Below are 24,209 nucleotides of genomic sequence, written 5' to 3' on the forward strand. Positions count from 1 at the left end.
AGTATTCATAATTATAAATATAATGTGAACATCTAAATTGTAGCAATAAATTCTTAGGCAATGGCAATATGCTGACCGTAAACTTGCAGTTTCTGTTCAAACTTCTTTCTCTTTTTAAGTTTTTTTTACTAAAGTGTGCGTAAACAGCTATCGCTTTGGAGACTGAGTAAGCGTAGGGTATTACAAGTGTTAAACAACGAGCAACGATCTGGACTGTCATTGGAAACAATTTCCGTTGCAAAACACCATTGGGTTAAGCTAGAATAAGAGGCTTCTCCAACACGATGAGCTACGACTTTTCGTACCCGGACCGCTAAGAAATATCGGACTTTTATGATGCCATGATGTCCTACTCATTTGTCATAAACTCTTTCAGAAATTGACAAAGTCCTTTCAAGGTACGTCAAATTTGTTGATGCGGCTAATAACAATTTTCCGAACGTCGAAGTTATCTTTTCGTGGCGTTTGATTTTGAGCTTAGCGAAAACCGCGCAGTGGAGGAGAAAGTGTCTGGAAACAACTCTGATTATTGTTCACCCTGTTTCAAAGAAAACAAAAATAAATTTTAACTTAGGTTGTACCGAAGTTGGATTACATACAAGAACTTGATTTCGATCGTTCGGTTTGTATGTGCTATGATGGTCCAATATCGACGGTAGAGCGTATCTTGAATAGGAAGTACGCAAAATTTCATATTGGTATGTTAATTTAGCTCTTCATGCTTCTCATTTATACACTTCATGACAATCTTATTATAATACTGTTCAGGGTATAAATATAATATTTTATGGATATTCATAGTCTGCTTGTATAAAATAATGATATGACACCAAAACTTCTGTGAACGGAAATGAGAATAGAAGATGTGTTTTTTTTTTTTTGCTTTCTTTGTACTTTCCAAGTAAAATGATGGAATTTGTAGAACAACTCGTCAATTAAATCTGATTGAAGTCAATTTATTGTTTCTAAAAATATTAAAACTGGTCACTCTGTTTCGCTAAACACGGCACGATCGTGGTAGTAACGAAGTTTGTTCAGGCTGTAGACACAACATAAATAATGATATGTTAATCGATCACGCTGACAGTGATATTGTGGACTTGCTATGGACAATATACAAAGTATTTATATGAAGAAAACGTCCGTAACTTATTTATAAGTTCGAATAACAAGTATCATATATTCAACTAGAGAAAGTGCAGTTATAAATTCATATCAAAATTTTGTATTAATCAGCGAAAGTTTACTTGTCCAATTAGCCACTCAAGATAATTATGTACAGGGTTTTCAAATAAGACTGATATGAATGGGAATGGGATAAATACCGAGAGCTGAAGAGGGAAGCGAGACGCATTTGTAGAAAGAAAAGAGAAAGGCCAAAATGCATGAGTATGAAGAGCTTGACAAGCTGTCCGACGGGTGTCATGCTCGAAAATCTTGCGAAAAGATGCGGCAACTAACGGAAGGTTTCAAGACCGGAGCATACTCTTAGATATTCTGATGCCCAGAGCATACTTATGGAGGGAACACTTCTCCAGCCTGCTGAATGGCAGTGTAAGCTGAATGGCGAGAAGAAAGCGAACCCGAATCCCCAATCGATGACGATGGAACAGATGTTCCATTGCCCGAATAACATCATGCAAATGGCCTCCACGACTTCTTTCGCAGCAAACGAATTCAATGAACTCAATTTTCGAGTGCTTTTCCACTAAATCATGACGTATGTCATAAATATAACGTTCATTATTAATTTCTAAAGCTTTAAGAGAGTCTGGTTTATTGCTAAAGACCAATGACTTTAAATAACCCAATTAAAATAGTCTAATGGTGTTAAATAACAATTTTCTGGAGACAATTCAATGCCATAATTTCCTGAAATAATCGAATCTCCAAACTTTTCGCGGCAATAATTCGATTGTCGCACGTGTTTTGTGACACGTAGCCCCGCTTTGTTGAAACCAGTTGTTGTCAAGATCAACTTCTTTCTATAGCGGACATAAAAAGATGGTTATCATCGATATTCTCTCTCATCATTGTCAGTAAAGGTGTCACCAGCTTCATTTCGAGAGAAGTATGAACCGATGATTACAGCACACACTTATTGGCACTTGAACATTATGTAAAGAAATTGTACGCTCGAAATTTTCAAAAATTTGATGAATAGCGAGGTGGGACGATTATTGCGAGCATAAAATGGCAAAAACACACGATTATTTTGATAATAAAATGGAAAAATTTGTAAAGGTTGTTCTTGCGTATACCTCTCCATGATGAAATTATAAACATTACTGATTACAATGAAAAAAATTAAAAATCACGGCATATTAAAAATAGCCACAATGACGCTTATAAATCTTATCATCCCTATTGGAAAACCCCGTATTAAGCATATAAATATAAACAAAATATGCTGAAATTTTACAGATTAGTCACGAACATTATAATTAATCGACTCGATAAGCACGTGCTACTTTTTGACGAGTTTTACATGGTACTCTGGCAACATGTTGCAAAAGAGTATAATAGGTTTCTGCAGCCATTGGTTCGTTGTAATATGAATCAAAATGATCAGAATGACGAAGTCATATGCTCAAACGTTATGTACTTTGAATTAATAAGTTTTGCAGATGGACAAATCGAAACATTGCAATACCCGTAAAACAATATATAAAATGCTCTAACTAAGTGACATATTAAGCTGTAAATCATTTGTTGGTAAGGGGACCTTCCGCTGTCATCACAGGAACGGTAAGTGTCACTTGCATTTTTAGAAAACTGCATTACTGACATTCCATTTTTCTCCTTGAGAGATTTTCATATGGGCACCTGCGTCCAGGTCCCGCTGTTTGCTTGAGAAGCAAACTTGCTGCGTATTTCTGGATAATCCTCCAGTATACTTCGTTCACCAGTGTGATGTTCATTGAATTGTCCGCATTTATTGGGTCAACTAAGTCTTCTTCGTCGGTGTATTCCCGTTACACACACATGTAAAGAATGTAGCGTCGTTGTAAAGGTAGGACAGCTCTTAGACTTTTCACATTCTGTGAATGTACTTTCTGAAATGCAGGGTCCGGCACTCGAAGACCGTTCGCGCAGCTGTCGCACTACAATCAGCTGTTTATAAATTTCCTGAATGACAGTTCGGAATATTGTTCACAAGTGTTCAAAAGCGTTCAGCATCAGCGATGGGATTTAAACGTAATAGTGTGATTGCTTTATATTTAGCTGGAAAATCACAGCCAACAATTGTTCGTGAGCTCAACCACCTTAATGTGAATAAAGTTTTTGTTTATCGCACCATCACTCGTTACAATGATACTGGTAGCATCGCAAAACGCCATGGAGGTGGTCATCAAAAGACTGAAACGTCTCGTGAAATGGTTCGGAAAGTGACGAAGCGACGAAATCCACGACGAAGTGCCAGTCAAATGGCTAAAGATCTGAAAATATCCGACCGCATCATCCGACGCATATTGAAAAATGAGCTGAAGGTCAAGCCTTACAATTTCCAAAAAGCCCATGATCTCACACCGAAGCAGTAACAAGTAAGACTTGAGAGAGCGAGGCAGTTGCTGCGCTTGGCTGAAAGCGGTCAAATTCCGAACATTGTGTTTTCTGACGAAAAAATTTTTCCAATTGAGCAATTCGTAAACTCTCAAATGATAGGGTTTACTTGTCCAACCGTTCAGACGAGAAGCTAAGTCATCGGTTGGCCACCAGGAGGCGGCAACCGCCACAAATAATGGTTTGGGCCGAAGTCACCGCAGATGGGCGCTCTCCAATTGTTTTCATCGAGCCTGGCGTCAAAGTAAATGCGACAAAAAATAAGGTGTCATTTGAATTTAAACTGCGCGCGTCGAAGGATTTGGAGAATTATTTTTTTTTCAGGTTGGTAGTACTGTCGGTCACATTTATGTCAAATTTCTTGTCAAAATATTCATTAGTGTTTGAGATACGTGTCGTTTTGTGAGCTGCTAAAAGTGAGTTTTTCGTTTTTTGATGATGATTCGATGTCGAAATTTGCTGAGCAAAGAATTTGCATGAAATTTTATTTACGGAATCAACTGGAGATGCGTTGAGGATGGTGCAGAAAGCCTTTGGTGATGAGGCTATGTCTAAAAAAAATGTTTACAAGTGGTATAGTGAGTTCCAAGACGGCCGTGAACGTGTCGAAGACGAAGAGCGTCCAGGGCGACCATCAACCTCAACCGACGAAGCTCACGTTCAACAAATCAAAGATTTGGTGTTGAAAAACCGTCGATTAACAATTAGAGACCTTGCTGATGAAGTTGGCATATCGAAAGGCTCAGCCAATACCATTTTGAAGGATGTTTTGGGTCTCAAGCGCGTCAAATCTCGACTGGTACCGAAAACATTGAATTTTTTGGAAAAAAGGCGTCGCGTTGAAGTGTGTGAAACGATGCTTTCCGACTACTAGAGTGTCATGAAAAACATTATAACTGGCGATGAGACTTGGATCTATGCTCACGACCCCGAAACAACCGATCAGTCGAGCGAATATCGTGCCAAAAGAGAGCCGAGACCAAAAAAATCGCGCCAAAGTCGCTCAAAAATCAAGGTCATGTTGAATGTTTTCTTCGATTAGCGTGGTGTTGTGCATTATGAATTCCTTCCAACCGGTCAAACAGTCAACAAGAAATATTAGTGTAACGTTATGCGTCGTTTGCGTAACACTATCCGCCTAAAAAGGCCGGAATTGTGGAAAGACAATTCTTGGTTTTTACACCATGATAATGCACCATCCCATACTGCCCTCGTAATTCGTGATCATTTCGCCAAATACTCAACCCATATCGTTCCGCAACCACCGTATTCACCTGATCTGGCGCCGTGCGACTTCTGGCTGTTCACCAAGCTCAAAAGACCGCTCCGGGGTCACCGTTTTTATACGATAGAGGAGATTCAAGCCGCAGCGAAGACGGAAATGAAGGCCATCCCGGAAAGCGACAACAACCAGTGTTTCGAAGATTGGAAAATCCGTTGGCAATAAGTGCATTGAATGGGGAGGGGATTACTTTGAAGGGGATGAAATTGATTTGGAAGAATAAATAAAGAATTTTCAAAATAAATACAATGTCACCTTATTTTGTGAGCACAGTGTTCTAGAGGCTGCTTTGAAGCCGTGGGCAAACAAACATTTCGGTCGCAAACCATGGATGTTTCAACAAGACTCAGCACCGTCTCACAAGCGCGAGTGAACCAAGAATGGCTGAAAAACATTTATCATCATTACGACCACACAATGGCTCGCGAATTCACCAGATGCGAATCCAATGGATTATCCTTTCTGAGCCATTTTGGAGAGCAAGGTCTAAAGTAAAAAATGCACCAGTCTCGAGGTGCTGAAGAAATCCATTGTCCATGAGTGGGCCAAAATAGCGGCAAGTCACCTTCGGGCAGCTTGCGATGCGTTTTTTGACCGTCTCAAGGCCATAGTTAAAGCAACAGGTGGTCATATCGAGCAAAAGTTAATTGGTCCTAAATTTATGATTATTTTCTTACATTTTGTACTTTAAAATAAATAAAAATAATTTTCAAAACTGAATTTATGGCTTTTTTAATTGGTTACACGAATTTGTGACATATTTTAATGGACTTAGATCGATATCTTCTTTAGAATAATGTGGTCTGGTGTAAAAAATCTATCAATTCAGTTCAGAACTTCTCCTAACACAGATATACCTAATGTCCTTATATCTAATAACAATATATTTTCCTTTTTATCGTATTTATCGGTATATATACTATGGTCCCAAAGTAAGAGAAGTTGGTTCATGAACTACCATAAACTTTATATACCTAACTGCTTCCACGCCTTCATTTCTAATAAATTGAAGGAGCATCTAATTTCCGTTTGCACCGAAACTTATCGCTTCCCTACTTGTTTATATAGTCTCCCTACAATGACAAACAGAGTGTTTGATGAGTTCATCCTGCATGATTTAATCCAAAATAATTTATTATTTTCTATTTACTTGCTAATTTGTGGCGAATATGTCACATAACAAAAATGACGCACATTCTTTTTACATCCAATACATATTTGTTTTTTAAGGCAACATTAATATCATAGTTATAAGCACCAAAAATGAAATCCCCTTTTTTTCAAAGTATGTATTTCGCTCATAAGCCACTTGAGTTAGCCTCTTCAAACACGATTAATTGCCCAGCAGGTTTGCCGTTACCACCACTTGATGAATTGAGAAAAGAGCTTTTGCAAATTCACCAAAAATTTGTAGCGAACGAAAGTAAACGAAAATAGGTAAGGCGGGCCAAGTTCGGACGTAAACGAATATTTTGTATTCTCGCAATGTACCCCGAATAGTGGCGGAGAAATATTTTCAATTGTTTGTTAAATTTTAGGTATGTTAAAAACTGTTATGTAAGCCAAATTTATTACCGAAATATTCGCGGATGAAACGGAGGATGTTGATGTGAACGAACTTTGGTTCCAAAAGACGGCGCTACGACGAATCAATCGATTTATTAAAGGAAACTTTTGGTGAGCATGATATCTCGCGTCGTGGGCCTGTGATTGTGTTCTCCAAAATTATGTGACTTAACATCACTGGAATATATTTTGTACGGTTAAAGGGTTACTTGAGTTTCCGCGTGTAAAAACCAGTCTTTTTTACAACAGTCAATTTTTTTCTCATATAAAAAGTAAAATATTTTATTATAATTTTTTATTATTACAAACATACACTATTAACAAAGAAATTCTGAAAATTTGAAAATTGTGACACCATTTCCCGTGACCACGCGGAAAAAAGATGCGCCCCTGTTCGCAGTATAACTTCTTACAGGATCATCTAAAGTGAAAAAATAAGTGTTTTAGTTAAAACATTAACTTAGAACTTTGAGGAAGGGAAAAAAACTAAAAATTAGATTTTTGGCAGACAATTTAAAATTTCACGACATATTTACTTCAAATAGTTGTAATCGAAAAAAAATCCTTCGTGCAAGTCTTTAAGAATTGTATCTCAAAGACTTTTGTCAAATTTCATGAAGATCGGCTGAGTAGTTTTCGAGATATTTTGCCGACCGACTTCAAAAACACAGTTTCGAGAAAAACGCGTTTCAAGACGGCGCACTTAGCCTAGCTAGCCTCGAGCGCACAGTTCTCAAAGATGTACTCGTATCTCCGAAACTATTACTCGGATCAATGTGAAAATTTATGAAAAAAATCCATTTTTTGAATCCCGTTAACCCATGTAACCCCTTAAGCGGGTATTCTGGTTTAAAGCCCGAATTAGAGGTATTTTTTTTGACGCGATAAAAAAAATCAAGAATTATTTTGACTATCCATTTTTTACATGCTTTTTATTGATATTCTAAGAATACAAAACATAAATATTATAAGAAAAAAAATTTAATTTAAAAGAACTGCAGGTCGGCGAAGTAGAGACTGATGAAACAATGGCTTGTCCTGGTGTGCAGGATATAAATCCTTTCCGGGACCTAAAATGAAAATTCATGCGAAATCCGTGAAGAGTAAAAGTGTAGTTATCGCACTAAGAAACATATTTGAAAAAAAAATTGTTGACAAAATGGTGGAGGTTTGAAAAAAAAGTTTCGTATTTTCCCTGTTCTTTTGCGGTTCGGAATTTTTTAAAAATAGAAAAAAAATCTTTCGAAAGCTCTTCGTAGTGCGATACTGTAATGTATATGAAAGCTCTGTGTAAAATTTCATGTGAATAGGTTGAGTAGAACTTGAGAATCATGCACACCTTTTCTAGAAAAGTAGTTCTGAGGAAAACGAGTTTAAAGTTTGAGAACTAGTCGCGCGCAGTCGGAGTCGGAGTCACGAAATGAATCCTCTTAATGACATTTTCTTGAAGGGTTATGCCATAAAGATATGAAAAAAAATCCATTTTTTCGAATTTCTAAACCAGAATACCCCCTTAAGTGAAGTCGGTTGTCGTTGCAGATAAGTTCGGTATGATTGGACCTAACCTTAAACCGCATTTTGTGGTCCTGGCAATGTTAAGGAACACTTGTGACTGAATTTTTAATAAAGTTGCATTAATGGCTTACACAAACGGACAGACTACGCAGAATTCATTTCGGTTCTTAACCCCGATCATTTATGTATATGTAACTCCATCTCTTTGTCTAGAGCTTCTCGAAAAGTTTGAGGTATTGCAAACAATCGTTAGGTGAACAAAACTATTCTACTCTATAGCAGCATTTTACTTGAGTTTAAAAATTCCCATAAAAATTAAAAAAAGTATAGAAATTAAAACAACACACATTCACAGCTAACTAAAATCGCGGGCAGTCTTTGGAATCGCCTAGAGCTCTTTTATCCAAGACGCAGCTATAAAACACACGTCCGCCGCTCTGGATGAGCAGAAGTCTAATAAGCATCTCACCGTAAACAACAAATCACTTTTGGTATAATAGAAATAGTGCGAAGAAGTGTTTGAAGAATGAAATTTATTGCCGCGTTGTGTTTGGCGCTAAGCCTGTGCGTGGTGGTTTGTCATGCTGCGCCCGTCGAACGTGAAACGCTCTTGAGCATTGAAGATGCACAGCCTGTGGTGATTGCTGTTGAGGGGCAAGCCCAACCACTGATTCGCGTAGCACGTCATGGTCATCGTGGTTTTGGTGGTTATGGTGGCTATGGCGGTTATGGCGGTGGTCCCGGATATGGTGGCTTTGGAGGTGGTCCTGGATATGGTGGCTTTGGTGGAGGCCCTGGATATGGTGGTTTTGGCGGTGGACCCGGTTATGGTGGTTACGGTGGAGGTCCTGGATACGGCGGCTTTGGAGGAGGTCCAGGATATGGTGGTTATGGCGGAAGTTATAGTAGTTCTAGTGCATCTGCAAGCGCAAGCTCCGGTGGCTACTTTGGATAAGAAATTTCCATAAAAGTGGCATTAATTATAGTATTTATTATTTTGCAATTCTTTAATTATAATAAAAATTTAATTTAATTTAAATCACAAAATAGTTTCCAAAACTTGATTTCGTGAAAGGCTCTAATAACACCTGATCCGTTGAGGTGACGTATTTATATAATAGTGCTTTTAAAGACTAACTAAAATTATTAGCGCTGCGAAAGCCAGACTTAGTAGTTGTGTGAATCCAAACTGAATAGAAGCGGTGTCTTCTGCAACATTTCGAAAACGGACTTAAAGCTTTAACCGTTAATATATGTTGTCAGTAAATTGTAATAATTACAATATTTGGATAATACTATGTGAACGATTTTAATAAAATTGTAAATTTTTTAATATATTCAGGCTTTGGAATACCTCAGCCAGATAAGAGACTAATCGAATAAAAGCTCTTGCTTTAGCGAAGAAACGGAGTGAAAAGTGACATATTTTCAAATTCAAAAATACGAACGACTTTGGCAAGGTATTGAAATATTGGTCCACAAAATGTTTGGAAATTTGTTTAAGGCTATGGGAATAGATAGGTGCACTCAATGGTAGAAGGAGCCAAGTGTCCCCAAATCAATATTATTACGTAAAATCCTAGAGAAAAATGTCAAAAATTTGGATATGTGAAGATTCTGTTCAAAGTGGATTCAGCGCGAGCTCACAATCGATCAATATGCAACGGAAAACGATATATTAGTTTTAAGAGTTGTGCTTCGATAACTTTAAATATCCCCAACAGGGCATATAAAGTTTGCTACGAAGTTTGTAACACCCAGAAAGAAATGATCAGATTGTCGAACTGAGTCGATTTAGCTTCGTTCGCCGGTCCGTTGCATATAATATATACAGACATATGCAAAGTAATCCCTCAATTTTGAGATATAAATCTGAAACTTTTCACTTCCACGCTCTTGAAAGGGGTATCTTGGTTTTTTGTATTTGTGAAGGGTGTATCCGCCATTAACGTTTTTTTATTAGGTTCTAAAATCCTAATTGCCATTAGTTACACTAAAGTAGTTTTTAATTGCCAATCTTCTGATACCAAGTGTATTACATATTCGTATATTATTTATTATTCACAACTTAAATATTTTTCCATAGTTTTCCGCTTTTCTATATGCTCAATAAAGTGAGCACTAAAATGGACTCAACGTATTCTTTCTGAAAGAATCCAAAAATAATTTGTTTGAATCTGAAGCAATATTGTGGTAAATTAAAATCGTAGAATATTTAAGGCACAATGTTCCGGAAATTGATTTTAATAACTGTTCCGAGAATTGGAAAAATATCGAGTAATAGTATTTTATAATAACTAACGAATTGGGACTTAAGCTGTACGCTTTTTGGATTTAGCGTTTTCGCTTCAGCTTTAAGCATGAATTTCTAGACCTCGCGGGAGCTTAACGAACGCTGATCAAACGCTAGCACTGACAACATCTGATGAATCGAAGTTACGAGTTTTCGAGAGAAAGGTTCTGCGGAAGATTTATGATTTTCTGGGCGGGCCACGGCGAATATCGCATTCGATGGAACGCTGAGCCGTATGAAATATACGACGACATTGACATAGTTCAGCGAATTAAAAGACAGCGGTTACGCTGGCTAGGTCATGTCATGCGTATGGATGAAAACACCCCAGCTCTGAAAGTATTCGACGCAGTATTCGTCGGAGGTAGAAGAGGAAGACCTCCACTCCGTTGGAAGGACCAGGTGCAAAAAGACCTAGGTTCGCTTGGAATTTCCAATTGGCGCCACGTTGCGAAAAGAAGAAACGACTGGCGCGCTATTAACTGGTTGATGTTATCGCGCTATCGACCAACAGACAACTCAAACTATCTCCTTTAGGGCCTAATAACCGAACGAGCGATGCGTTCGTTTTCACTTTTGCACGATTTGGATTTTATAAGTGATCCTTCCTTTTCCATGAAGTGGGTGGACACAGCTTCAACTATTGCGCGCAATGGTGGATGTACTCATTCAGGTCTTCTTTGTTACTCTGCTCCATAGCAGCAAAAGCGATTTCGGTGCGCATTATCCACTGAAGTAAATGTGAGATGAAAGCGATCCGTGTTTGCTCATTATGAAACAACAAACCAAATTAAATATAAATCAAGTAACAACTTTCAAAATAATCAAAATTTAAACAATTTATATATTATATATACGATCCGATATTACTGTTTATAGTTTTCACCACGAATTCATACTAATTATTTCGATCCCTGCTACAATTTGAAATTTCGGCAAAAAATGCCCGAATAATGTTATACTACTGTGATCAAATTGAAAGGTGTATTTTGTCCATTTCATCTCCTTCAAAGTAATCCCCTCTCGTTGCAATACACTTATGCCAACGAATTTTCCAGTCATCATAGCACTTGGAAAAGTCCTCCGTCGTGACGGCCATCAGAGCCTTCTTCGATTCAGCTTTTATATCCTCATTTGAGACAAAACGGTGTCCTCGGAGTGGTCATGTGAATTTGGTGAATAGCCAGAAGGTACACGAAGGTAAATTAGGTCAATGTGGTGGTTGCGGCACGATATTAGTTGAAAATGTGGTGAAATAATCTCGAATAACCAATGCAGTATAAGATGGTGCATTATCGCAGTTCTTTGTTCAATAAATTCAGACATAGCAAGAATCGAAAAATTCACTTTTAGAGCCTCACTAACTGACGCGTTTCTCTAATACTAATGAATATATTGACATGAAATTTAGCATAGATGTCACTAACAGTACTACCAACTTACAGAAAAAAAATTTACCGATTTGATCACAGTAGTCCGTAGTTGATTTTCGTGTCGTTACACTTTGCACATAGCCTTAGAAAATAACAGCGAGAGCTGAATTTGAGAATCCTTTATTTGATTAACTGGTTTGTAATTAAACAGTACTAAGTGTAATTTTCCTATAATTAGATTTAGAGAAACATTGTTAAAACCTAACAAACATCTAAATGTAATCGACTGAACAGAATCGGAAGAGGTGTTCTAGTTGCCGTACATTCTTCTTCTACTAATTTGAATTTAAATGTTACAGAATTTTGTTAGTAGTTGCTTTATTTATTTAACTTTGTCTTATATACATCCCCAATAGAACTTATCTATATGTGTAAATGCAACAGCTTCTTTAATAAATAGTGTTATCTCGGAGATAAATTATTCTGATTCCATAACTCTTTTGGGAGATTTCAATTTACAGTGTGCCTTGATGAATATATTGTAGCCATTTACTTTTTTGACATGTGTACAAAGTTAAAATGAACTCATAATTAATTGAATAGGAAAATAGATTATCCGCTACACAAGTTCTTCCTCGCTGTTGCCTACTTCACCAACTGTCGTTACACCTCGAGATGTGAAGTTGCTGGTTGCCACTATCATGCATTGCATTCTGTCAACCTGTTCGTCATCTGTCCTAGATGACAAATCTTCATCAACCTCGATATATGCCCAGAGCTTCATATTATCAACACTATATATTGCTTTTTCGGCAGCATAGCTCCCATTACGTTTCATTTCGATGATTTTGTGGTACAAGGTCCATTAAATTTGTTTGGTAATTTTTTATTCGAAAATTGAGTTACTTTTATAGCAACTAAATCTCTTTCTTTCTATTCTGTACTCTGTTCTCTATTTATATGCATTCTTCTCTCAGTGTACGACGATCCTCTAGGAATACCTCCAACAATTCTTTTTGGAGTAGTTTTATACAAGTTGTCACTAGGCATTTCGCTTTCCAATTTTACTGCAAAAATATTCTCGTATAGTGTAAATTTATTTGAGGAGTGAACGTGCATGTTTACTTAACTGGGTCATTAGCTGACAACTACGCCAACATAGAAATAATTACTCTATTGACTCGTTCGATTTGTTCATTGTCCATTGCCCCTCAAAACGCCTGTGGTTACTTTTATGTGCGCATTATTATCTTTGTTAGAAAATTCGTTACTGGTTATACGTTGCGGATATCGAAAAATGGTGGCCCATGTACTCAAATGCTTTATTACCTCTTGAGCGTCTGTTTTGGTAATAGCCAAACGAATTTAGAATAACCATTAACTATTGCGAAAATATACTTATAATTCTTCGACGTGGAGTCTAAGATACCTAAGTGATCGACATGGATAGTTGTAATTGGGCAGCCACCCTTATCTACGCAACGCGAAATTCTTCTTGCTTTCTTGCTTTGAGATTGTGTACTATGCACTCAACGTAGTTTGATATGTGCTGCTTCATCTTCTTTTCTTACCTTTCCATTGCTAATATACTTTTCCGTTTTCCATGACGTAATCTGCGTATGGTTTATCATCGAGAACTGCAGTTATCGCTTTATGTGCCCATCATTTTATCCCGCCTTCTGAATTTGTACTTGTATCTGCGTTGAAACGACCATAACTCGATAACAACTTAAGCTGTCAACGTGCTTCATTTTCTCTTCTGATCGATGTTCAATATTATAGTTAAAATCTTGTAAATACATAAGCCCTTCTCTGCGTACTTTTTTTTCGTGGCAGTCATCTTAAACGTCCAACAATTAGTAACGAAATCAAATTGTATTCCCATTAAATATTTACGTATACTCCTCGTGGCTAAGTATGCATCATTTACTTCGTGAAAGTGCAGTCATTCTTCTTTCATGCTCTTGTACTAATGTTGCCGCAAATCCATACTTCTTAGATAGGGTTATACATATATATAAATGATCAAGGTGACGAGAAAAGTTGAAATCCGGTTGGCTGTCTGTCTGTCCGTCCGTCCGTCCACGCTAGCTGAAACTTGAGTAAAAATTGAGATATCTTAATGAAACTTGGAATGTAGGTTTCGTTGTGGGCAAAAAATTTTGGAAAAACACCACTGAAGGTACAACAATCAAATTCGCACAGCACAAATATTACAAGAACTCCTATCGATGGTGTGAAAATGGATGACATCGAAAGGAACCCCCGTTCACTCCCCATATAACGGTACTGTTCAAAACTACTAAAAGCATGATACATCGATAACTAAATGCGCCAAAAAAATAAAAATTTGCCACCAGGATGCTAAGACAAGGCTTTATAGTAGCCGTGGTGAAAATTGGACATTGGGCGTCGCACCGCCCACTTTTTGGTGAAATCGATTTTAACAAAGTTTATTATTTAATGCCTTTAGTATATGCCACGTTTTGGTAAAAAATTGTTCAAATGCAATAAAAACTGTTCAAGTTCCTAGGTACCGAATATTTGGACCCGAGTACCTATAGTTGAATTTTGTTCGAAAATATCGGCCAATGTCTGAGATTTATAATTGAAATTCAGGGATAGCACTTCTTTAACAATGGTATGTCAAAAATGGATTGAATCGCACCAATACTTACCTTAGCCCCAATATACCTAATGTAAAGATTTTCGAACTTTCGGGTAACTTTGAACCGCATATGTATGTATATCGGCCAAATAAATAAGAGAACATGTTGTGCTCATAACTGTGTATCTTTGTGCCCAAGATAGATAAATTTGAGCGAAAACTTGGCCAAGCCCCTATATAACTAATATCAGAATTTTCGAACATCCGTGTCATGTCAGCACTGTTGAACTTTATACCGAATTCCTCTTTGCGAGATTCGCACAAAGATTAGAAGTTCGAAAAACTCGCCGTTTCTCTCATTTTATTCCTCGCATTTACATATTTTTGCTTTTCAGTAGGTTCCAACATCACGCAACAACATCACACAGGGTGTTGCCAACATTACATATACATAACCCAGTATCTATCTCGATTGGGTTCAGATGATACGTACAGCAGTTCGGTAAAAAAAAATCCATTATACTATACTCCTTACCAACATGTTGCAAGAGTATACAAAGTTTAATAGGGGACTTTCTACCGTAACATAGCCTCATTATAATGGAGATCGAATCGAAAGTGTTGTATAAATTAAAAAAACAAGAAAAAACGTTAATTTCGGCTGCATCGAAGCTAATATACCCTTCACAGCTGTATTATATTATATGCTATAGTAATCCGATCTGAACAATTTTTGCGGAGATTATGTTATTACCTTAAGCAGTAGTCCATGTAAAATTTCGTGAAGATACCACGTCAAATGCGAAAGTTTTCCATTCAAGCCCTTGATTCCGATCGCAGCTTTATGCCGATCTGAACAATTTCTTTCGATATTACATTGTTTCTATGAAAAACTCGCTGACCCTGCAGCCGTTGTCCTGCGTGAAATTATGTGTTTTGAAATGAAATGAAAGTTGAATTTATATTGTGTTGAAAATCATTTATCTGCGATTTTTTAAATGTTTTTCAATGAAACGCAGCTTGATAAACAATATTTTTTGGTTTCTACTCCGGTGCGTAAATGTACAGAGAAGATGGTTTTCCAACTAGTGAATACGCCACGTATATCTGGCCGTGTCAAAAACATAGCATTTCCAAATTTACGCCACACACTATGCGACTATCCTTACGTCCTGTTGATTGTCATCTCAAATGTAATTTTCACTGGAAACGGAATACATATGAATGTATTGAAACATAATAATGACAGATCCAACTTTGAGACGCAAATGATGCGGTTGCATACCAAGCCTCTCCAAAGAATTTAGAAACTCTACTGGATAATTCACGGCATTGTCTTCATTGTCAAGATGATCGATCGATTTGTATGAGCACAAGTCTCCTGGAATTTGACTTTGAATCTTCCAGTTTTAGTCAACAACATCGGTATTTTGGACAGCTAAAATTTGAAGGGTGACCGAAATGATCATCGCGAAAAGTGTGCGAACTTCATTTGCATTCGAAGTAGCAATCGCATCGTCCATAGTTTGGTTCCAGTGATTATCATGTTCCAGGAATTGTAATTGCTGGCATGCTTCTCAAAAAGTTGTACACACCATACCATTCACAGTACGCAATGAAATGAAGTTGAACTGCGTAGATTAATCAATAGCAACCGAAGGAAGAAGCAATCGTCGTTTTTCGGGTGGATTGCGTAACTTCGTCCTAATGCATTAGTTGAGAAGACACTTGGATGTCCACCTACTGGTTGGCCTTGCTTTCTGCGTAACTATTTCTCCGACGATGCATTCCATATCAAGGCACTTCCGAAAAGAGCAATATTCTCGCAAACGGATCACTGATGAAAGTTGAGAAAAAACTCATCAATGTTAAATTTATTGCTGGCGGTGTTTCCACTGGCTGTACTGTATTCTTTGGGTTGAAATACACTCTTTGGCCATTGTCCATATTAACTGCGGGACGCACAACAGTCGGAAAACGTTCATGAATTGCAAAAGTAAATATTCAAAAAATCGCTTTATTACAGTTCACGTATCGACCAATAACCGCCATGTTGCTTCCTTTGATGACGTACTTATTGACGTACCGGTAAAATGATTCCATCAATATTATCTGGTGTAACCACCATCCACCAACCAAAGAAGAATGTGTGCGTGCGGCGAATCTCTTTTTTGCCACTCAACAGAGTACATCTAACAGCACCACATATACGCATTGCTTCAAGATAAAGTCCATCAAACATCGTAACTGTTGTTTGAAAAGTCGTGCTGTGACATCATGAGGATCGCTTGCTAACTGACCGCGATCCATAATTCCGTATGTCATCGTATCTTGCCTCGCCTTGCCTTGGCCTGTTATACGTTGATAGCATAAATAAGTCCGATCGATATTAGCGCGTCCTCTTCGTGCCTTCGTAAAAAATTTCAATCTGTAATTGATCACTTTGCGTGAAACACACATAACGTTTTCACTGAAAAATTTTCAATAATTTTTGTTTTGAATAGCCGGAATAAAGAAAGCAAACGACAAATTGGACCAATTCAAATAATTGAAAAACAAAACAAAAAAAAAAAAAAAAATTTGGATGTGTGTGTATGTTGTTACTTTTTGGAATTGTCCAATTTTCGGATTTTTTCTCATGAGATACATAAAGTTTTTTTATTTCTAAACTTTCCCCGATCCACAGCAAATAACTTCTGAAAATTTCATCAAGATTGATTCGGCCGTTCTCGAGCGTTCCTAATAAACAAACATTCATTCGTTTGTATGGGAAAAATTATTATTCGAATTTTTCTCGCCGCAAAAACCATCTTTGAACTTCAGCGAACATTTAAAACAAAGAATTGGCCAAATTGGTTCAGGAGTTGTTGAGTGATGCGCTTAGCAACACATTTTGCGATTCATTTTTATATTATAGCTAACTTATACCAAATTTCGTAAAGATATATAGTTAAATGATATTGATATCATCGGCCTCAACAGCCGCGCCGTTAGTTCTGCTTTCTCCAGACTGGACAAGGAAGCAATGCAAATGGGTCTGGCAGTGAACGAGGGCAAGACGAAATATCTCCTGTCATCAAACAAACAGTCGTCGCACTCGCGACTTGGCTCTCACGTCACTGTTGACAGTCATAACTTTGAAGTTGTAGATAATTTCGTCTATTTAGGAACCAGTATTAACACCACCAACAATGTCAGCCTGGATATCCAACGCAGGATTGCTCTTGCCAACAGGTGCTACTTCGGACTGAGTAGGCAATTGAAAAGTAAAGTCCTCTCGCGACGAACAAAAGCCAAACTCTATAAGTCGCTCATAATTCCCGTCCTGCCATATGGTGCAGAGGCTTGGACGATGACAACGACTGAGGAGTCGACGTTTAGAGTTTTCGAGTTTTCCTTTGCGCGTTGGCCACGGCGAATACGGCATTCGATGGAACGATGGGCTGTATGAGATATATGAAGACATTGACATAGTTCAGCGAATTAAAAGACTACGGCTAGGCTGACGAGGTCATGTTGTCCGGATGGACGAAAACGCCATTCAACGCAGTACCCGGGGGGGTAAGCAGAGGAAGAGGAAGACCTCCACTCCGTTGGAAGGACCAAGTGGAGAAGGACGTGGCTTCGCTTGGTATATCCAATTGGCGCCACGTAGCGAAAAGAAGAAACGACTGGCGCGCTGTTGTTAACTCGGCTATAATCGCTTAAGCGGTGTCTACGCCAGTAAAGAAGAAGAATATATCGTTAAATGAGGAAGTTTACCAAGCAAGCATATGATTCCGATCATTCAGTTTATATGGTAGCTATACGATATAGTTAACCGATCTCAACAATTTCTTCAAAAATTACACTGTTGCTTTAGAAAATAATTTATGCCAAATTTCGTGAATATATCTTGTCAAATGTGAAAGTTTTGCATACAAGAACTTGATTCCGATCGTTCAGTTTGTATGGCAGCTATATGTTATAGTGGTCCGATACCGGCAGATTCGACAAATGAGCAGCTTCTTGAAGAGAAAATGACGTTTGCAAAATTTCAAAACGATATCTTAAAAACTGAGGGATTAGTTCGTATATATACAGACAGACAGACAGACGGACAGACGGACAGACAGACGGGCATGGCTAAATCGACTCAGCTCAACATACTGATCATTTATATATGTATATACTTTATAGGGTCTCCGACGCTTCCTTCTGGGTGTTACAAACTTCGTGACAAACTTAATATACCCTGTTGAGGATATAAAAAACAGAAAAACCCGAGGTTTTAAGCATTTTAAGTAAACTGATTTTCTTGTAGACGAAATATTCTGTATTGTGATTGTGTCGACAGTATTCAGACCTAAATAAGATTTTAATATTTAACTAATTAAGGTAAAAGTTAGTATTGCACGTAATCTAAAATTGTTCTATGATTTCGTCAACTTTAAATTTGACAATCAAATTATTACAGTCATTCACATATAATCCCTTTGCATAAAAACGGAATTAGGTCATACATTGAAAACTGTAAGGGTATTGCAAAACTTTCAGTTATACCGAAACATTTTTAAGCTATCTCCGTTAAGTTCTACTTCTTAACAAGGATCCTGTGAAGGGAAATCTTCTCTCAGAAATTTACTTGAATTTGTAAAACATGTATCATTGAGTTCTAGGAAACACAAGCATAGGGATGTTATGCATATACACTGACCTTAGCAAAGCTTCCGATAAAGTAAACCTCTCGATTCTCCTCATAAAATTGATCTCTTCTTATCTTTGTAATGGAACACAACGAATTATATTTGAGGATATTCCTTCAGATTCAGTTATAGTCTCTTATATTATTACTAGCTGACCCCGCAGCCGTTGTCCTGCGTGAAATTATATGCTTTGAAATGAAAAAAAAGTTGAAATTATATTGTGTCGAAAATGATTTATTTTCGATTTTTCTACATTTTTTCAATGTAGCGCAGCTTAATAAACATAATTTTTTTGATTTCTGTTCTGGTGCGTAAATAAACAAAGAAGATGGGTTTCCAACTCGCCAACACGCCACATATATCTGGCCAATTTTCCCTGGAAATTGAATACGTTTGAAATGAAATGGCTGCCCCTTGTATTCGATAACTGCGTCATAATCAGTCGGGCTCCATTACACAGTTTCGGCGCATGAAGATTATGAAACGTAATAATGACAGATCCAACTGTGAAACGCAATTTGGAAATTCCACTGGATAATTTACGGTTTCGTCTTCCTTGTCAAGACGATCGATCGATTTATATGAGCGCAAACCTCCCAGAATTTGACTTTGAATCTTCCAGTTTAAGACATTAACATCGGTATTTTTGGCAGCTAAAATTGCGCGTGCACTCAAGCAATTGCAGTTACGATAATTTGACCAATGTGCGGATAAACATTCGAGATGAGTTCATCTTCCGTTAAAGTAAAATGACAAAAGGAAAAACTGGAAGTATCAACCGAAATTTGCCCAATTCTAAGCGAATACAATGTAAAATGTCATCGGCAATGTCATTTTTTCGTATCCCATAATTAACGCGAATTTGAAGGCTGATATGTCGAAATGATCTTCGCGGAAACTATGTGAACTTCAGTGGCATGCGAAGTAACTATTGCATTGTCCTTCGTCTGTTTCCAGTGATTAGCATGTTCCAGCAAACGCAACTGCTGGCATGCTTCTCAAAAAGTTGCACGCACTGTACCATTCGCAATACTCAATGACTTAAATTAAGTTGAACCGCGACACGCAAAACAGTCGGAAAACTTTCATGAATTGCAAAAGTAAACATCTTACAAAGCGCTTTATTGCGGTTCACATATCGACCCATTTGATACTGCTGATCCATATTGTTCAAGGCGAATAACCGCTATGTTGCTTTCTTTGGTGACGTACTTGCAAACGTATTTGATCGATTTCACCAATCTACAATATTCAACATTGACATGGGTTTTGAATGTGAATTAGACAAAAGTGGCGAATATGGTACGATCCATATGTTTTCAACTTCGATGTGTTGTTAACGTCGATATTCACGCCTCTAAATGCTAAATGTTCTGCCACTGTCGTCTGGTGAGCGACGCCGATACAGTGAATATCCCTCATTTCCCATTTCCGTTTCCGAATGAAAAACAAATGAGTAGTGTGTCGTGCATTTATTGTCAGACATACTAACCATAGTGGGATTGTAAGGTTCGCAAGGTCTATGAACCATATTGGTTTCCACCACTTCGTATAATTCTGGATCTATCTCTGAATCAGGAATTTCCGCTGAAATGATTTCATCAATTTGATCTGGTGTAATCACCATCCGCATCCAAAGAAGAATGTGTGCGCGCGGCAACACGCAACAGAATACATTCAGCATCTAACAGCACCATATATACATACCATAGATTTCTTCAAGATAAAGACCGTCAAACATCGCAGCTATTGTTTAAAAAGTCGTGCTGTGATATCGTTACGATCGCTAGCTGATTGACCGCGATCCATAATTCCGCACGTATGTCATCACATTTTGGGAGTACTTCTTGCCTTTCTTTGGGCTGCCATACGTTGATGGCAAAAAGAACGCCGACAAATATTAGCGCGACCTCTTCGTGGCTTCGTAACAAATTTCAATCAGTAATTGATCACTTCGTCTGAAACACACATAAAGTTTTCACTGAATAATTTTCAATAATTTTTCCTTTGGATAGCCGGAATAAAAAAGCAAGCGACCGCAATTGAACGATTCAAATAATTTACAAATCAAAATATTGAAAAACCAAACAAACAAAAATTGAAAAAAAATGTTTATGAAAAATGTTACTTTTTGGAATTGTCCAATTTTCCGACTTCTCCTCATGAAAAGTATAAGGTATTTGTTTCTAAACCTTTACCGATCCACAACAAAAAACCTTTAAAAATTTCATCAATCGTTCTCTTAGTGTTACTAACAAACAAACATTCATTTTTATATACATATGTACATACGTATGTATGTATGTATGTATGTAACGTTTGTATGGGGAAAAGAAAAAAGCTGTTTTAGGAGTTTTCCGGAAATTATTCGAATTTTTCTCGCCGTAAAAACCTTCTTTGAACTTCAACGAACAAGAAAGAAAAAGAATTGGCCAAATTGGTCCAGGCGTTATTGAGTTATGAGCGTACATACATTTTGACGATTCATTTTTATTTCTACATATGTATATATGTATGTAGATGTAGATATGTAGATATATTATAATATTAATTAATAACATATATGTATCTCTTCCGTCATAGAATGCTAAAATATTTTGTAATATGCCGACGACGTAAAACTTGTTAAATCATATACTTCAATTCATGAAAGGTTTCTTTTGCGAAGAGACTTAAACACCTTGGTTGCTGGCTGTAATAGAAATGATTTGCCATTGAATCTCAAAGATGTAAGACGATGTGCTTTCCCCGTAAGTCATTGCTGAAATGGAATAAAAAACTAGAGACTAAAGTAAGTTTTTAACTTTTTTGATTGTGGAGTTCCTGTGGCCTTCAGGTTTAATTTTAAACCTCATTTTGATACCGTAGTCTTGAAAGCAAAGGTTATTCTCTGTTTTGTTAAATGTTGGTTTAAAGAATTTAGAGATCCGCATATTATTAAACCACTGTTTACAACTTTGGTTAGACCTATATTAGAATATGGTTCGGAAGTGTGAAACCCTAGTTAGCAAATCTATTCTGATAATCAAACACAACTATAACTTTCGCCTTGGGGCATTTCCGATGGGATTTGAGGTTAAGGATTAGCCACTTACTAGTCGTAAGGAAATGCCTTGCATAATATTTATAATAAGTGCCCTAAATGGAACAGTTTGCAGTTATTTTCTCTTGTCAGAAATTAAATATTTTATCCCGGTTCGTTCCTAGAGGCAGTTTAACCCCTTACTTTTAAGATATTGTAATCAAATTTTGAACTTAACTAACCTTTTCACCGCATTTGTCATGATTTTAATTTTCATTAATGCACATTTGATTTATTTGACTCACTTTTCGTAAATGGAAAGATAATAGAGGTATTCAGACCAGCTTTGTTAGTTCGTTTGTCATTACTCGGTAGTTTTTTATGTGTTTTTTTTATCAGATAATAACCACGCCCACCTCCCATACAATGGTTATGTTGAAAATCACTAAAAGTGCGTTAACCGACTAACAAAAAACGTCAGAAACACTAAATTTTAGGGAAGAAATGGCAGAAGGAAGATGCACCCAGACGTTTTTTTAATTGAAAATGGGCGTGGCGTCGCCCACTTATGGACCAAAAACCATATCTCATACTGATCATTTATATATATACTTTATAGGGTCTCCGACGATTCCTTCCGGGTGTTACAAACTTCGTGACAAACTTAATATACCCTGTTCGGGGTATAAAAATATGGCGAGCACGCTGGATGAGCCAACGCTCTCTTTTCGAGTTTGACCGAAAGTTCAAACAAATTAAACCAGAATGTGATTATCGACAGGTAGGTAGGTAGGTAGGTAGGAGTGCAGCCCTACCGGTCACAATTAGCACTTGATGTGCCATTTTGGTACACTATTCGTAGAACCTTCTGTATCTGCTATCACGTTTCACCTTCCCTTTCAAACCATTTTGAGGTTTCGATGAAGCTACTTATCTGATAAGCTTTTAGTAGAAATCCATTCAAGGTTTGGTGTTTGATGGATTCCAAATGTTTTGTGTCGGATCAGTGCTAGGGCTGGGCATTCACAGAGAAAGTGGAAAATTGTTTCCTTGTTCCCTGCTATTCCGCAGCCTCGGCAGATGTTGTTGTAGTGCATACCCATTTTGGACGCATGTTCCCCAAATGGCCAGTGCCCTGTTGTGGTAGCTGTTACTCTGTAGATGCTTGTTCTTGACCTATTTAGTAGGTCGTTGGTTCTCTTCCTGTCATATGTTGGCCATAATTGTTTAGATATGACGCATTTTGTAATGTTTTTCCACCTGTTATTTGCAACTTGTTGAAATTGTCTATCGATCTCTCCTTTGATCTATTCTAGCTCCGCCTCGGATTCGTTGAGGAAAGCTCCTGCCTTTGCCAACTCGTCTGCTTTTTCGTTACCGAAAATGTTCCTGTGGCCGGGAACCCAGATCAAGTCTAGTTGGAGCTTGTCTTTTATTGAGCGTAGTGCTCTCTTGCAGTTGTCAACTATGCTAGAAGGCCAGGAGCGCCGCCTGGCTATCCGTAAATATAGTTGCTTTATGTATATTCCCGTGGTTTTCTAAAAGAACTTTGCAGGCTTTTTCTATGCCTAGTACTTCTGCTTGGAAGATGCTACCCGAGTTCGGTAGAAGTATAGATAGAGATATGCCTAGATCAGCGGAGAATACCCCCGTGCCTACTCCGCAGTCCATTTTGGGCCCGTCGGTATAGACTGAGATGGTATCCTCCTCTCCTATTGAACGTCATCTCCATTCTCGTCTAGATGGTATCCTCACCTAGCAGTGTCTATTGAAATCCTGCTTTGGGATAATGATAATGTAGTCTGATTTACTAATGGTGAGCTTGTTTAGTATTACACTATGTCCGTAGTTCTGCTGATTCCAACCACCCAATTATTTTATTCTTATCGCCGCATATGCTGCTGTTTTGTGAATAAAGATGTCCGTGGGTAGTTGATGCAGGACCACATTGAGCGCGTCAGTCGGACATGACTTGATTGCACCAGTAACTCCTGCACATGCTGCTCTTTGTATTCCATTTAATTTTCTAATGTTGTACTGTTTGTTTACCGCTGGCCACCATACCAGAGCTTCATATGTAAGTATTGGTCTTATGACAGCCGTATACATCCACATGATTATACTGGATATATACATTCCGACGATTCTCTTGCAAATATAGTAGGCCAAATATGCTTTATTTATTCATTTTTTATATTTATTTTCCAGGACAGTTTGGTGTCAGTTTCCACTCCCAAGTATTTAGCTGGGGGGATAGAGCGAGTGTTGTACCGTTTAGTACAGGAAGTTGAAACTGAGGTA

The 24,209-nt window shown here is 37.6% G+C and overlaps 1 protein-coding gene across 1 annotated transcript; it reads left to right on the forward strand.

The window, feature by feature from the left end:
* Nucleotides 1-8,453: 8,453 nt before the first annotated feature.
* LOC120770206 (keratin-associated protein 19-2-like) lies at nucleotides 8,454-8,882 on the forward strand. Its single transcript, XM_040097457.1, has one exon. The coding sequence runs from the start codon at nucleotides 8,454-8,456 to the stop codon at nucleotides 8,880-8,882; it is 429 nt and encodes a 142-aa protein (XP_039953391.1).
* The last annotated feature ends 15,327 nt before the right edge of the window (nucleotides 8,883-24,209 follow it).

This window comes from Bactrocera tryoni, chromosome 3, assembly GCF_016617805.1.
Source record: "Bactrocera tryoni isolate S06 chromosome 3, CSIRO_BtryS06_freeze2, whole genome shotgun sequence".
In the NCBI taxonomy this organism is placed as follows: Eukaryota; Metazoa; Arthropoda; class Insecta; order Diptera; family Tephritidae; genus Bactrocera; species Bactrocera tryoni.